This window comes from Kogia breviceps, chromosome 2, assembly GCF_026419965.1.
Source record: "Kogia breviceps isolate mKogBre1 chromosome 2, mKogBre1 haplotype 1, whole genome shotgun sequence".
Lineage (NCBI taxonomy): Eukaryota > Metazoa > Chordata > Mammalia > Artiodactyla > Physeteridae > Kogia > Kogia breviceps.
Window position 1 is genome coordinate 4869105 of NC_081311.1, and position 16214 is coordinate 4885318.

The 16214-nt window shown below is 49.6% G+C and overlaps 1 protein-coding gene across 2 annotated transcripts in view; it reads right to left on the reverse strand.

Moving 5' to 3' along the window:
- Positions 1 to 318: 318 nt before the first annotated feature.
- The window catches only part of DOCK1 (dedicator of cytokinesis 1), a 504544-nt gene continuing 488648 nt past the window's right edge, over positions 319 to 16214 (reverse strand). For both annotated transcript variants that reach the window (XM_067024326.1, XM_059053852.2), the window contains exons 49-52: positions 13160 to 13358; positions 9235 to 9388; positions 5116 to 5267; positions 319 to 1513 (exon numbers count right to left, since the gene is read on the reverse strand). In XM_067024326.1, the coding sequence (XP_066880427.1) occupies positions 1418 to 1513; positions 5116 to 5267; positions 9235 to 9388; positions 13160 to 13358 (601 nt within the window). In that variant the 3' untranslated portion in view covers positions 319 to 1417. The remainder of the gene's footprint in view (positions 1514 to 5115; positions 5268 to 9234; positions 9389 to 13159; positions 13359 to 16214) is intronic.

Consider the following 16214-nt stretch of genomic DNA (forward strand, 5'->3'; position numbering starts at 1 on the left):
AGGCTAAAAGGAGATGTAAATATCGTGCAGCCAGAGGGCCCCGGGGTTGGGTTGAGGGGAGAATTCTAGCTCCAGTCTTCGCTGGGCTCAGGTGTGCTCTGTCTGTTAGGACGCGCGGAGACGCCTGCAGAGAGGCATGTGGGTGCTGTCTATCTGGCCTCCAAGCCAGAGACAAACACAGATGATTCAGACGGTGTTTGAGGAGGATGCACATACAGATAAACGTGCAATGCAAAGCTCTTTAAGAAAGCAAAATAGAAAACAGCGGCTTTTAGATTTTACGAAAAACATAGGACATCAGACACTGCGAGTCTTTTTAAATGACATTTTATTTTTCGTTGTCACGGATTAACTTTCGAGCCTACTAGAAGAATATCATGATTATAGTGAATAAAAAAATATAGATGATAGAATAAAAATATTAGGTTATACTAAGTTAGTTTTTTTGTTGTTGTTTTTTTTTTTTTTTTTTAAATCATTGTCCACAGTGATTTTTAGGACTTGAGCTTTGGGAAAAAAACCCAAGAAAACTTAATTTGTTTTTTTTTTTACACTTCCCTCAGTTAAACGTTAAGAACACATACTGGGAACCATTTGCGGACATGTATTGCGATAAACAGAAGGACCACAAAAATTAAAACAAGTTCTAAAGACCCTCATATATACAAACTTCTGTACAGAATGAGCACAAGAGTTCACCCAATTAAAACCATCTCCTGCGGTCTACGTATTGTTTTTCGAAAAAGAAAGAAAACTGATCTGCCTTTACTCATTTATTTTTCCACTTGATCCCAGTATTTTTAATGGTGTCTCCACGCCATAAATTAGTAACTGTTCAGTAGCAGAGAAATATCCTATTTTAAAATGATGCCAAAGGAAATCAGGAACTTCCCTGAAAGGGCTGACCTTGGTTGCTTGATGTAAGTTGAAGGGACACTCAACCAACAAAAAGTCACACCACCGGCTGCAGCCAGGAGGGTCTGATAAAACATCCTGCAAGAGTCAGCCAGGGTTTGGCCTCGAGAGATGAGGGTTCCTAAGCTGTTACTACACAGTTCTGAAGTGAAGGCCTAAGCTCTCCTTACTGCGCTCTACTCAGGTCAACCGGCCTCTCTGCTAATGTGTCATTTGGCACAAAAAGAAAGGACTTCTGGGCAAGACTTAGGCTCTCTCAAGACGGACACACTCAGAAGCCTCCGACTTTGACAAACGTAAAAGCACGTCCCAGGCCCGTATCCACCTCGCTCCCCAACGCTAAAGCCCTCTCACTCCGTGGCTGGAGACGAACTCCTGTTAAGGAAAAGCAATTGCACTAAACGTCAGACATCACGGGCCCAATGAGGTAAACGCCAGACGTGCGAGAAGATGCGGAGGGAGAGGAAGGATACGGGCTGGCTCTCCGGCGGGCGCTGCGCATTCACTGCACGATCCCGGAGTCCACCGAGGTCTGCTTGCGCGTCGTCTTGGGAGGCGGCGGCGGCGGGGTCTTGCTGGGCAGCGGCGGGGGGAGATGCTGGAAGACAGAAAATGGGGAGACTCCAGGGGGGTCTGAGCCGGCAGGGCGGAGGGCAGTGAGGGAATGTCGGTCTGCAGCCCTGGGCGGGAACTGCCCTCTCCTCGTGACCCGGGGCCGGCAGGTCGGCCATACTCAGCACCGCGTGGCCGTGGCCCCGGCAGCTATTTCACACGCAGTACGTCACGCGTCTGCCCGGCCCCTGACATGTGTAAGCGCTGCTCTTTGGGTGGTGGTTTTAAATCCACGTGCTGTTGACCTAAGGGCCCCTGGAGATGGACCGCGTTCAGAAGCGGGCAGTTGAAACGGTTGAGGACGAGTGACGACCCGGGGCCAGCCAGGCAGCCTGGCCATGTCACAGCTGAGCCTCCCGGGGTGAGGACCACCCAGAGGTCCCTCCTCATGCCGCCTGAAGATGCCCCGAAATGGTTCAGGGACAAACGAGTCCGTGGGTGGGTGGGTGACAGGCCTGCTCTGCTCTCAGAAATGGAAAGGCCACATGAGAGAGGGTCAGCACGTGGGCCATGGTGGCACCTGCGGCCGCCATCCAGGTGACCCGCCGACAAGGTAGTTTCTCATCCACGGTCTCTTCCCAAAGTGTAAACACAGGAGGACGAACAAGGTCAGGGAGATGTTGAAATTCTTCATGAGGGGAGCACAGTTTATCAAGAAATGGGTGCAGTCGTGTTCTAATAAAACTTTATTTACAAAGACAGGCGGCGGGCTGGGCGTGGCTTACGGGCCACAGTTGGCCTTAGGTTCTCGAGATCGGATTTACAACCGTAACGGCGATAAGAGAAACGGGATGTACCTGTCAGGGTGTGGATGACGGAGGGCAGCTGGTGGCCTTGCTCTCGGTGGGCACGTGACACGCACAAGAGGTCAACGCGCGTTGACCACATACAGAAAGAAATGAGTGAACAAATGAACGAATGAGTGAATGAATGAGCAGAGGAATAAATAAACAGACTGGGATAAGTGGGCACGTGCCACAGGTAGCACAAACCAGAAAGAGATCACAGAGCGCTGGCCTCTAACTAAGGCTGAGAGTGGATTGCTAACAGCCTCTCAGGGGAGGTCCACATTTAGCTTCACGTGAGAAAAGAAGTTTCAAGGCCAGAACAGTGACGAGGCCGCGTCTTAACTCATTGCCCAGATTTCCTCCTGATTCTGAGACACACAAATACTAAGGTGATCTAGGGCTTAAGAGAATCAATGTGGAAACACAGAACTGATGTAACGATATTTAGACACTGTAACCAGGCAAGTAAAAGAACAGACTTGTAAATCTTTTTAAGTTGGTACGAACGGTCAAAAGAAAGACCGATTTCCGGCTCTGATGAGGCATTTGCTTGTTGACACGTGGAAGTAAACAGTGCGGGCCGGTGTGAGCAGCGCGGGGCAAGGCCACGGTCAGAGCTGCCCTCTGTGCCAAAGACGTGCATGGTGGGCTCATCACCACCCAGCAGCTCGAGAGCTCGGACTACCGCTCGCAACAGGCGTTTTGACAGAAACGACAGCTTAAAGTGGCAACAACTAGAGAGAGAGTTGACTACAGGCCCGAGGCGGATCAATGAGAGTGACAGGAGGACATGGATCGGTCCCCATGGAGGGCGAACCGATCATTATCCCACGACAGCTCTTGGGGCCTGAAAGGGAGGCACCCCTGGAGACCCAGCCGCTTCCAGAGATGACACCCTAACCCACAGGCCTGCCTCCTGAAGGGGTACGCACACCGCAGGTACGCCCAACAAGACACCGACAGCAAGGCGACTTGGGTCATCTCATGGAACTCACACCCCTTTATAAATGGAGTCGAAGCTTGTGCATGTCTGTCCTTCCCCCAACAGCAGGGGCAGCAGTAACTCAGCTGATGTGTCCCAGAAACCGAGACCGTCAAATGTTGCCCCTGAATTGATTTGTAACAAAAGTGGACTTGCTCACACTTCCAAGTTCAGAATTTTCAGTGTAGGGAGACCTGGGGGACACTCTTGCTTTTCCGATAAAATAAAGATACGAAGATCAAGATGGAATCAGTTAACTAGGCTATTAGGAAAGCAAGACCCCAACCATCAACGATCTCTCTCAACTTCCTGCCTCTCCTTTCATTCTAACCTGTCGTGAAATTCTGCGGGAAGGGTCAGACTTACATTTCCTTAGTTGCTACAAAGTGTTCCAGTTTCCTAACAAGCCACCATGGGGCACCTGGTCCCTTCTCCGGCCGGTCCCCCATCATGGAATCTCGGGACAGAGGGCTGATCCGAAAGGCACTGCAGCCTCGGAAGGACGAACCATCCCTTCGGCACCAAAGAGGAAGCCCTTGCTTGTCTGGTTTTCTTACGCAAAGGGAATAATCGAATAAATATATTGTCAATAAATGCCCTCTTTCTTCCACTCCTCTCACGAGAAGATAATAAAGTTGCAGAAAGCTCAGTGAAAAAGTCTCCGTTAAAAAAAAAGAGAGAAAGAAAGAATGTAGGATTTATATTGTTTTAGAAGGGGAAAAAAACACACCTTGCTGTTATGAAAAGAATCGTGGCCACATGACTACCTCATGTCTTCGACGTTCTACAGGAGTTCTGTTGCCGTCTAATTACGTTATAGAGGCTGACCAGCTGCACGTGTGATCGGGGACATTCTACTCCTCAGCCTGCATGGCTTTAATTTTATTAGGCTGTGGATAGCGTGGCTGCGGGGGGATGAACCTGGATGCGGATCTCCCGGCGCTGCTGGGTCATTTCGCGTGGGCACGCGGACCTCTGCACGCGGCCGGGCCAGTGAACAAAGGAGAGGCCTGTGTGAGGGCAGCCTTAAGAAGCAGGAGAGGATGCGGGGGGATCTCAAAAGAACGTCTCTAGAGCCGTGAGCCGGGTTTAGGTGGTTTTCTCAGGCTTTCAGCTGACGTTTGCGTAAGTAGGCAGGCCCAGAGGCCAGAGCAGGGGGCACGTCAGACACGACGAAGGACGGCTTCCGAGGGGGGACTAGCCTGGGTGCCAGTGGTGACGAGGGCTCAAGCTGGCTGACCACGCTTGCGGCAGCCAGCACCCCGAACCTAAACGGGGTGGGGTAGGTTTCAGGGCTGGAGGTGTGGCTCGGGACGGGTGGCCTCGGGGGACAGGGTCTGCCCGGCCTCGCGTCTCCTTTGCAGCTTCTCCGTGCAGCTAATGCCTGTGCCCACCCGGCGGTGGCTGGCGCGAGGGCAGGCTGCCTGGAGGAAGTGCCGGGACCAGGGCTTCTCAAGGGCAAGGCTGGTGTCCAGGGGCACAGGCCCCCCACCACGTGTGGCAGCGGCCAGCTTCTTCAAAAGTCAGACAAACCTCTTCGTACAGAAGCTACTTCTCAACACCACACTTTCCTAAGAAGTACAGCGACCTCCAAGGTGCCGAGAGCGGCCCTTCGCCCGAGGGCCCCGTGGGAAGGCGCGTCCCTGCAGCGAGGGCACAGAACGACAGACCACGTGCGCCGGCGTTCCGACCACTGTGACCTCTGCTCGGAATCACATCTCGGCTCGGCCAGAGTAAACACGCTGACACCAGGAAGGAGGGGCTTCTACCTGGTGCAGAGAAGGACGTGAGCAAGCCACTCCCCGAGTCCTGACTTACCCTCTGGTGAGGAGGAGGGGGCAGGGGGCTCGGCAAGCCTGTCAGGTCCAGGGTCTCGGTCAAGGTCCCGTAGTCTGCGCTGGTGCCTTTGAGAGGCAGAGGCGGCGGAACCTCAGCCACGTCCAGCCCAGTCATGCCATTCAGCTCCAAACCTGGGAAACAGGGTGGATCAGGGTCAAACCCACATCCCCAGCAGGCGTGGACGCACGCACGGCAGCCGTGTGCTCTCTCCGGAGTGGCAGGGAAGCGGGGAACCCCTTCTCCTCCCAGAGATGCTTGTCAACAGGGCACAGAAGAGGGCGGCGAGGGGCAGAGGAGGCCAGGGGTGGCATCGCCTCCGAAGGGCACGCTCTGGAAAGAGAACACCGGCTGTCACGAGATGCCTAAAACCTGAGCTGAAAGGGCAGATCAGACCACTGCAAAGACAGCCAGGTCGACCTGGGACCCTTATTCACTTATTTTATTTACTCTTTATTTATGTACTTACTATTTATCTATTTATTTTATTTACTGTTTACTTATGTACTTACTATTTATCTATTTATTTTATTTACTGTTTATGTACTTACTATTTATTCTATTTACTGTTTATGTACTATTTATCTATCTTTTAATTTTATTTACTGTTTATTTATGTACTTACTATTTATCTATTTAATTTACTATATATGTACTTACTATCTATTTTATTTACTGTTTATGTACTTACTATCTATTTTATTTACTGTTTATTTATGTACTTACTATTTATCTATTTATTTTATTTACTGTTTATTTATGTACTTACTATTTATCTATTTTATTTACTGTTTATTTATGTACTTACTATTTATCTATTTTATTTACTGTTTATGTACTTACTATTTATCTATTTTATTTACTGTTTATTTATGTACTTACTATTTATCTATATATTTTATTTACTGTTTATTTATGTACTTACTATTTATCTATTTATTTTATTTACTATTTATTTATGTACTTACTATTTATCTATTTATTTTATTTACTATTTATTTATGTACTTATTTATCTATTTATTTTATTTACTGTTTATTTATGTACTTACTATTTATCTATTTAATTTACTATACATGTACTTACTATCTATTTTATTTACTGTTTATGTACTTACTATCTATTTTATTTACTGTTTGTTTATGTACTATCTATTTATTTTATTTACTATTTACTTATGTACTCACTATCTATTTTATTTACTGTTTATTTATGTACTTACTATTTATCTGTTTATTTTATTTACTCTTTATTTATGTACTGATTATCTATCTATCTATGTATTTATTTACACATGCTGCGCCTCGAGGCCTGCGGGATCCTAGTTCCCCGATCGACCAGGGACCGAACCCGGACCCTCGGCAGTGAAAGCAGAGTCCCAGCCACTGGCCCGCCAGGGAATTCCCAACCTGGGACCATTCTGATCCCTCCTAGGCCCCTCTGCCTTGGTGGCATCTGCACAGCTTGGGGTCACAGGGACCGTCTACGCCTGGAGTTTTCAGAGCCCAGCCGGGACGCTGCACCGGGCGTCCTGCGGTTATGAGCCGGAGAGCTTCACTAAAGCCCAGTCTGATGACACAGCTCACAACCAGCCACCTGCCTTTCAAAACTCTCACCAGGAAAAGCCAACTGTACGAAATGCAGTTATTAGCAGTAGCAGCCGCTGCGGCTGGTGCTTTAAGTAAGCCAAGGGGAAGTACCGTCTTTAAAGCAAACCAGAAAGGAGCTGTTTTCAGACAGAGGAGTGATCATTAAGGCAATATACTTTCTCAGCCTTTGTGGAGACTCTTGGAAATAATTTGTCTGTCATTTATGTTAAAGAGAGAAAAGCTGATATTTCTGCTGTTGGGTCTCTTTTAAAGTTTTCCCCGATGATGCATCTGACGAAAAACCCTTCACTAGGAAAGTGCTTCCTAGGAAGAGTTGTGTCAATTTATAAGGAAGTCTTGCAGTTGAATCCAGGAGCAAGAAGGTGGCCTCTGATTGAATGACTGCCCTCGTGATTGGTTGGCTGGTGGGTTTTATTATGGTATTTATTTAAAAGTTACCATTTTAACCATTTTTAAGCGTACAAATCAGTGGCATCGACCACATTCACACATCGTACAACCATCACCACTATCAACTGTATCACCCCAAACTCAAAGGCTCTACCCCGAAAGTGATAATTCCCCCTCCGCTCTCCCCACGACCCGATAACCTCGAATCGACTTTCTGTCTCCGTGCATTTGATTACTTCAGCTACTTCTTGTAACTGGAATCAGATAACATTTGTCCTGGCTTATTTCACTTAAGTGTTTTCCAGGTTCGACCATGTTGTAGCGTGTACCAGAACTTTTTGTTGTAATGGCTGAATCATCTTCTATTGCACGGGCATTTCTCTGGATGTGACTTTTAGTTTAACTATTCATCAACCGGTGGACACTTGGGTTGTTTCCAGCCGTTGGCCGTTGTGAATGATGAAGCAATGAACATTTGCGTGTGCAAGAATCTGCTTGTGTCCTTGTGTGGCGTCCTCTGGGGTAAATGTCTAGGAGTGGGCTTGCTGGGGCTTACGGTGATTCTATGTTTCATTTCAAGGAACCACTAAAGTGTCCTCCACAGCAGCTGCAATGGTGCCTGTTTTTAGCTATTTATAAAAAAAATTAAAATATTTTTGAAGAAGATCACTGGTTATAGTGCAAGGATGTGCAGCTAGGGCACACCAGGAGACCACCTACCTTCCAGAGCCCAGAAACTCGTGGCTCTCTCAGGCTCATCACTGTGGCAGCCCTGACTCCTGACCAGATGGACCATCTCCAGATTCTGCTGCTTTTGCCTTTTTCAGCAAGAAGAAACCAGATGTTGAGGGCGACTGTTGGCTGCCCTGCACGAGCCACTCCTCAGGCCAGCGCTCCCCGTCACCGCCCCCCCTTTTTTTTAAAAGATTTTTTTGATGTGGACCATTTTTAAAGTCTTTATTGAATTTGTTTCAATATTGCTTCTTTTTTAAAATGTGTTTTGGTGTTTTGGTCACAAGGCATGTGGGATCTTAGCTCCCCGACCAGGGATGGAACCCACACCCCCTGCACTGGAAGGTGACGTCTTAACCACTGGACCACCAGCGATGTCCTCCCCATCCTCCTTCTCCGGCCGCCCTCTTTCTGCTGCTGCCCTCACCCCCTGCCACTTTCTTCCTGCCAGGATGTCGCCTCTCTGGCCGGCCTGACTTTAGTGGTGAAAAGCCGGGTACCACTTGCACTGGGTTCCACAGCATCTGTCCACACACAATTCACAGCCACCCAGAACCTCAGAATATGACCGTCTTTGGAAATAGTGTCTTTACAGATGTATTAGTTAAGGATCTCGAGAGGAGATCATCCTGGATTTACGACGGGCCCTAAACCCAATCTCCAGTCTCCTGTAAGAAGAGGACAGAGCACAGAAACACGGAGAACAAGGCCTGGGAAGAGAGGGGAGGGATTGGAGTGATGTGCTGACAAGCCCAGGAACGCCAAGGACTGCCGGAATCCACCAGAAGCTGGAAGAGGCACGGGCAGATTCTCCCTGAGACTCTACACGGTAGCAAGGCTGTTGATACCTCGATTTCAGACTTCTGGCCTCCAGAATGTGAGAGAGTAACTTTCTGATGTTTTAGGCCACCAAGTCTGTGGTGATATATCGAGCGGCCCTAGAAATCGGGCAGAACTGGAAAGTAAGTTCTACCCTTAGCCCCTCAGCACAGCCTGGCAGGGCTTCTTTCCTTCCCATTCCTCTTGGACACAAAAAGGCTCACAACCCCCACCCCGCCCCCATGGGCTGCATTATCTGGTGACACGAAATGGGGGACATTCCACATGCCTCTCGAGTTACCCCCAGCACACAGGAGGTCTGGAGAGCCGAACGGGCCCCATGCTTTCCTCCCAGGGAGCGCTGGAGCCCAGGACTGGGCTTTGGCCTGATCTGCTTTAGTCCCAGGGGACATTCCCAGGAAGTCAGGTGCTTGTCAAAACTCTCACCATCTGCTGGACAGAGAGGGTGGGTCTAACTTTAGAGACTTCGATCAAGGGGGAGGTCACAGAACAACGTCAGGAATTCAAACGTGGACAGTGTCCCACTTACTGGACTGCAGGCTGAAGCTGAGCTTGGCCCTCGGTGTGACCGGAGGAGGTGTGTGCTGGGAGGACGGTGAGGACGGTGACACCGAGAAGCGCCTTTCACTCCCCATGACGTTGATCACCTGGCTCTTCGGTCTCTGGGGCCGCAGGGGACTTATCTACATCAGAGGGACGGAAAGAGCACAGTTAGGATCTGTCATGGGCTGAGTTGTCTCACTGCAAAAATTCCTATGTTGAAGTCCTAATCCCTCAGTACCTGCGAATGTGACCTTATCTGGAAATAGGGTCTCTGCAGATGGTCAAGTTAAGATGAGGTCGTTACAGTGGCTCCTAATCCAATATGACTGGTGTCCTTATAAAAGGGGGAAATTTGGACCCTGACACACGCACACAGGGACAGCGCCCTGTGAACGTGAACAGGGCAGAGATCAGGGTGATGCTTGTACGAGCCAAGTGAGGCCAAAGACTGCTGGTCAACCGCCAGACGCTGGGGAAGAGGCCAGGAACAGATGCCCTTCACAGCCTCAGAGGGAACCGGCCCAGCTGACACCTTGATCTTGGACGTCCAGCCTCCAGACCGTGAGACAATCAACCTCCATCGTTCCAGCTGCCCAGCCTGTGATACTTTGTTACGGCAGCCCTGGCAAACTGATACAGGCTTCACAATAATCTCCTTACCGACTCTGGGGTTGATGTCACATCACATGTTTCCTGGACATAAATGTAATGTGGGCCATTCAGTGAGGGTGAGAGCACACAAGGAAAGCTCCAAAGGGTCACGAGCAGACTCTGCTCAGTGACCAGAACGCCTCAGGCACCTAATTTCTTGGTCTTGCTTGGCAGGTACGTGAAAATCTAGAAACTTGCCGAAGGGTTTCCTTTATCCATCTCCTGTTTCTTCTCTCATGCTACGCTATTACTGAGTAGGAATTCTTTCCACTTTTCATTGCGTTCTTCCTCCCCATCTCTGACTTCCGGATGCACTTGACTTTTCCCACCTAAGCCTTTTCCTGCATCTGTAACATTGGGGTGGTTTATTTATCTATTTCTTACAACCCGGGCTCAGATCATTAGGCCTGGGGGAACACAAGTGGTTCAAAATACTCCAAGGTAGGAGTAATTAGGAAAGTTATTAACCTAGCTGAGGAGGAGGAGTCAAGACTTCCGCTCCAGGACGGGCAGGGCGGGAGGGCAGGGCTCCGGGCCTGGTTCCGGGGGCCTGATTCCTGGGCCTGCTGGGGAGGGTCAGCTGCAGAGCCGGTGCGCAGCAGCATGTGCCCCTAAGGGGTCTGCAAAGGCAGGGCCTCCCTGGAGGCTACTGAGGCTGGAAGGAGGGGAGGAAGGCTTAAGCCCTTTGGTAAACGGGGGACTGAGGGGACACTGGCCAACAGGCTGACCTCCAGAACTATCCTATGCCAACGAAGGAGATACCGGAGACCAGGCGTCACCCCTCATCTGCAGAAACCGATGAGTTCCCTGCAGCTCAACTGCTGCGGGAGGTCTGGGACACCCCGCTGAGCTTGGGCTTCTCCTCGGGTGCGTGTGCGTGGGGACTGGAGACGGGGATTCAGGGATTGCGTAGGTGCCCCCCCCATCCTTCCCACCCCATCCCATAAGTACACATTCTGACAATTGGGGAGCAGAGGACATTTTACTGGTGAGATGCAAGTTGCACGTGGAGGGCGCCCCTCCTGCCCCAGGCAGACTCTGAGAGGCTTAGCTAGAGGTCATGAAATTGTTGATGACGCAAACTCAGGCAGGAAGCTGAATCCAGCCCCGTGGAGGGAACAGAGAAAACCTCTGCAGAAGCACGAGGAGGCCAGGTGGACGCACAGAGCAGGGCAAGCCCAGCGCCGCCCCAGGGAATGGGGCTACGGCCGCCACTCAGTAACCCTGCCTCTCACGGACCCCACCAGCCCACCTGCTCTGTCCCGCAGCCCCTGGCCGGTCACAGGCACACGGAGGCTTGAACAGGAAACTCCAGGTGCCTAACTGCACTCACAGACCTTGCCAGCAGCTGTAACCCGGAGGACAGACTGCTACCTGGGCTGGACAAGAACAGCCAGTCTGCCTCCAGTGAGAAGTCAGGCGGCCTAGCCCCTGGAGCTACAGTGGTGGTTACCTGAGACTCCTCAGAGGCCGACAGCGGGGTCAAGGTTCTGTGCTCTGACCTTGGTGGGTTCTTGTGGATTGGCTGAGGGTACCCCAGGCCAGCCATGGGGGGCAGGGTGCACTTTGTGCCCAACTCAGCCCATCGTGGCTAGCATCCTCGCGGGAAAGCGGGGCCACGGCGGGGAGGGACAGACGTATACTGTGATGATGGCTGAGCCTGGCATGTCCTTTCCCTTCTCTGCTCGCAACTGAATTCTGTTCAACTCTGCCACGTGGCTCCAATTCTCTGAGGCCTTCAGTTTTAACATCTTAAAGTGGAGCTTAAATTAAAATGTACGAGAGACGCGCACAGGGTCTGCACTTAGTAAATATTCCAAAAATGTTGCTGTTCGTTCCCCCACCCAGTGATGGTGTCTGGACTCTAGACGGAGGGGGGTGCCAGCCAGTCCCAGCAGGGTCGCTGGCCTCCCAACTTTCCAGAAGAGTGGACAGAGCACAGGGGGCAGGGGCGGGTTCATCAGAAACCTTCGGATCCCACTGCGTGAGGTTGCATCTGGGCACTGCATGCTAGCCTGTGGCTAGTCCCGCCCCGGGCCCTACACCCTGGGCCACCTGCACTCTGCAGTGAAACACCGAAGCCCAGCTGCAGTCCAAGCTGCGTCCAAAGGCCTCGCAAGGGCATCTGCCTTCATGAACACCGCGTTGTGGCTCTGGGGTCCCCCTTCCACCTCTCAGCACCCAAGCAGCGTGTGACTGCTGGTCTCCGTGGCATGCGGTCTGGATGGAACATACCCTCTGCTATTCAAGATATAAGCAAGCAGTGGTCCCACCTGAGCCCTTTGATAAGCAACCCTTCAGGAACAGCCGGGACAGGTCACGGACTCCCTGCCCAGGGCAGGCACATTCTTGGCTACCGTACAGGCAAACGTCCATCCATTCTGAGAGGGAGGCAGCTCTAAGCCTGCCTTAACCTGTGAAGCTCAGCGGCCTCAGAGAGCCTCTTCTTTATTTTGTCTCCAGTCTACAAATAGCACGCCCTGGATACAGTTCACCCCAAAAGCTGCCTGTGCCTCATTTTTGCCCCCAGACTCCAAACGCTGCTGTGCCCAGCCCTGGGAGGAGAGCATGCTAATTGGGTTTCACTGCCGTCACATAACCCCAGGCTCTGGAATGAACGAGATTCCCTGGGATCCCTCTTTCATGTCAACTCACCAGCACGTGTCACGTTAAGTCCCTGAAAATCCTTCTGGAAGATGGCCAAGGGATTTGGGCACGGAGCACATGTGGCTGGGGGGATGACACGGACCTGTGTACAGCTGGCCCAGCCCAGCAGGCAGGGGCTCTGGGACGCCAGCTGAGCAGGTCATAACATTTGGGCAGAAACGGTGGCTTAGTGGTTTCCGGTCAGCAAGGGGCAAGGGAACAGCGTTAGCTGGTTCTCTGACAACCAAAGCATCCCGTCCATCTCCAGAGATGTCTGGGTGTCTAACAGGAAGCAAGTCCAACTTTGCTGCGGAGGCTGGAACCATGTAGGGCCTGCTGACGGCTGGCCCTGCCCCCGGCCCCTGTGCGATGGAGGATGGAGGATGGGGGCAAAGACAAGCATCCTCCGGAGAGACGCAGCTCTCCTCTGCGCCTCTGGATGCCCTACGGCATCGGTTATACAAGGGGAGGGCTGTGAGAGACCCCCGATTTTCAAATGACTATTTCATAGCCGATGCAGTGAAATCCAATTGACAGCCCCCTTGGCTAAATGTGGAGCACAGACAGGTCCCGGCAGCTACGGCGGAGCGAGGGAAAGCTCCCTGTGAAATTACCGTTTCTGAAAGGATCACAGCCTCAGATTGTTGAAGGGGGATGTCAGTGGGTTTAAATTCTTTATCAAATATCTCTTGATGTTTGCTGTTCCTCTTTTCCTTCTTCTTGTCCTTCTTCTCTTTATCTGGGTCGTCCTTGTCTAGCTTGTCCTGGGACCGGGAGTGCATTTTCTTTGGCAGGAGGGGTTCCAGAGCAAACCTAAAGGAAATGGTTCTTTAAATCAATGACGTCTTACTAGGACAGCCACTGCTTTTCGCCCTGCAGCTCCATGTAAAGTCACTCAAAATGAGTCACGTGCTCCCTGGGAAATACCCAATTTTACAAGGAAAGAAAGGATTTTAAAAGGAAGGTCAAGGGAGACTTAAGATACGTATTGCCGATTGCAATGGTTATAGTTTTGAATCTCGATAAAAACAAATTGGAAAAAAACCAGAACACTTACAGGATGATGAGGGAAATTTAAAGTCTTACCGGACACGGGATGATTATATTCACGGATCATTGTTGATTTACGATGGGAGGATGGTATTTGGGGTCTATTTCAAAAGGGAAGCCCTCACCTTTGAGGGAGTCATACTGAAATATTCACGAATGCAATGAGGAGAAATAGGCAGAAGCTAATGCAAAGAAATGTCTGTATCGGTACACAGGTGGCTTCCATTTGACGGCCCTTTGATGGCTCAGTGAGAAACAAGCCAATTCCAGCTTGCAAGGATGTGGAGATGCCCTCAGTTTTTTAGCCGAGAACTGAGCTCGAGACGGAGACTCTGGGTCTCAGCTCTGCCACCTCCTGGTGAGTCTCCACAACCTCTAAGCACCATGGGCTGGATGTCCCCCTTCACAAAATGAAATGGAATGGAAATGGTATTTAAGAAGAGATAGGATCTCTTAGAAGAAGCTAGAGTCATACAGTCATATAGGAGAAATAGCCTATATTGTGATTTCTGATAAATGTGTTTTCTAAACTGTGGTCTACCCATCATTCCCGTATGGTTAAGAGAAGCAAAGTGGTCAGCTGAGAGGGTCCACAGAAGCTCCCCGTCCTTGAGCTGCCCAACGTCAGGCAGCCCTTGAGGCCCATGGGAGGGCAAATCGAACCCCCATAACGCGAGCTGTCAGGATAAGGGGCCAGGTCCCGAGCCTGCCCCGGGAGCCCCCAGTCCTCACTGCGACCTTCCAAGCCTGACTTCCTGGGACACCTGGAGACTGAAGTGTCCTCTTCAAGGAGACACTGATTGTAAGAGAAGGAAATCTAGAAAGCCCGTCACGTTGCCATCCTAGCTGTGGTTTATTTCAAACTTACTTGTGAATGGGACATTGAGAACAAAACCACTGCTCTGAGTAAGACCGTTCCAGCACCTTGGCTCCCCGACATGGGAGAGGTAACATGGAAGTCAACACTTATTAGATGGATCATTCACAAAACCACATTTCAAATCCATAGAAGACGCTGACTGCTGAGAGCAAGAATCACAGCTGCTACATTTTGTAAACAAAAAAAAGGAAAAACGGGATGGTCAGCAGGATTTGAACAGTAATGGTATTGAATGTAGGCATCGATTATCAATAGTTGCTAACATCACTGCAAGGGAGAGAGAGACGCGCATGTCCTTCTGAACGGAAGAACACTGAGGTCATCCTGTCCCCAACTCATGCCTGAATGTGCCCCAGCCTCTAGATGTGGCCACTAATCTGCCGGAAACATGAAAGACAGAGATACACAGTCAATAACACTGCAGGGGATGCAATAAGCAAAATCCAGACGACACCAGAAGCCACCTGGATTTTTTCAACAAATAAATTACAAGGAAAAGAAATGGAAAGAAAAAAGTAGAAGGGGAAATCTATTGATTAAAAGAGAATTAAAGAGATACAGCAGCCAGCTGCAAAGTGGGGCTCTTATTTGGATCAGTTTCAAACAGACTAAAAAGAAAAAAAAAAAAAGAAGAAGCCATTTATGCCCCAACTGGAAATTAAAACCAATATTTGATGATAGTGTGGAATGACTGTTCACTTTTTACATGTGCCAAAGGTAGTATGATTGTGTTTTTGGTAAATTCCTACCTTTTAGAAATTCACACTGAAATGTCTACGGATGAAAGGATATGATGTCTGAGATTTGCTTCGGAATAATATGGAAGAGGGAGAGGGTGGGCTAGGAGCTGATCATTGTGGAGGCTGGCTCATGGCTGGTACAGGGCCTCCTTATGCTATTCTGTCTCCTTTGTATACGTCTGAAATTTTTGCGTAATAAAAACTTGAAAATGATTAATGAAATACACCAGTGTTGACTTTGATTATTAAGGCATTTCTGGGCATCTGGACTTTTCCAGTTGGATACACAATAACTACTAAATCAGTATCCATTCGGTGTTAAATATTATATCTCTTCTACTATAAAGAAAAATTTTAAAATCTTCATGATTTTATTCTAGGTTTGGCAGAACTGGGGATAATTAATGCAGGGAAACAAAGGATTAGTGGACATCTTAAAGCTCCGGGGAAAACCTGTGCTGTGAAATCCAGAAAGATATACAAGGAACCAAGAGAAAGGCTGAGCTTTAAATTTTTCACATTATGCGAATCAACTGCCGACAGGACGAACTTTATTCTGCACGTAACTGGTGCCATTTGAGACCAAAGCCTCATTTTCTCCACATCCGTTAGGCAGTGAAGGGTGGTAACCCCGAGAATGAACAAAAATCTGGACTCTAATAAAGATGCCTTCTAGTTCAAGGTTAAACAAATACGGCTCCAGGGGTGCGGACAACGATTCCTACTCGTGTACTCACATGTGCAGGAAGGCCTCTTCCGTCTAAAAGCTCTAGATCCCTTTCTGCCCTCACACCTACGTTCCTGGAAATATAAAAACCTTTTCATAACTAGCCTGTGGGTTTACCTGGGGAGAAGCTGAATTGAGTTTCTTTAGCGATCTTGCTCTCAGTGACAAGCACCCTTGATTTAAATACCTCTAAACAGAGGTTTTCCATATGGACTTGGCCTTATAAGTAGCAGACACTGATAAAAATTACTGTTAGGAAGAAACCGTGGGAA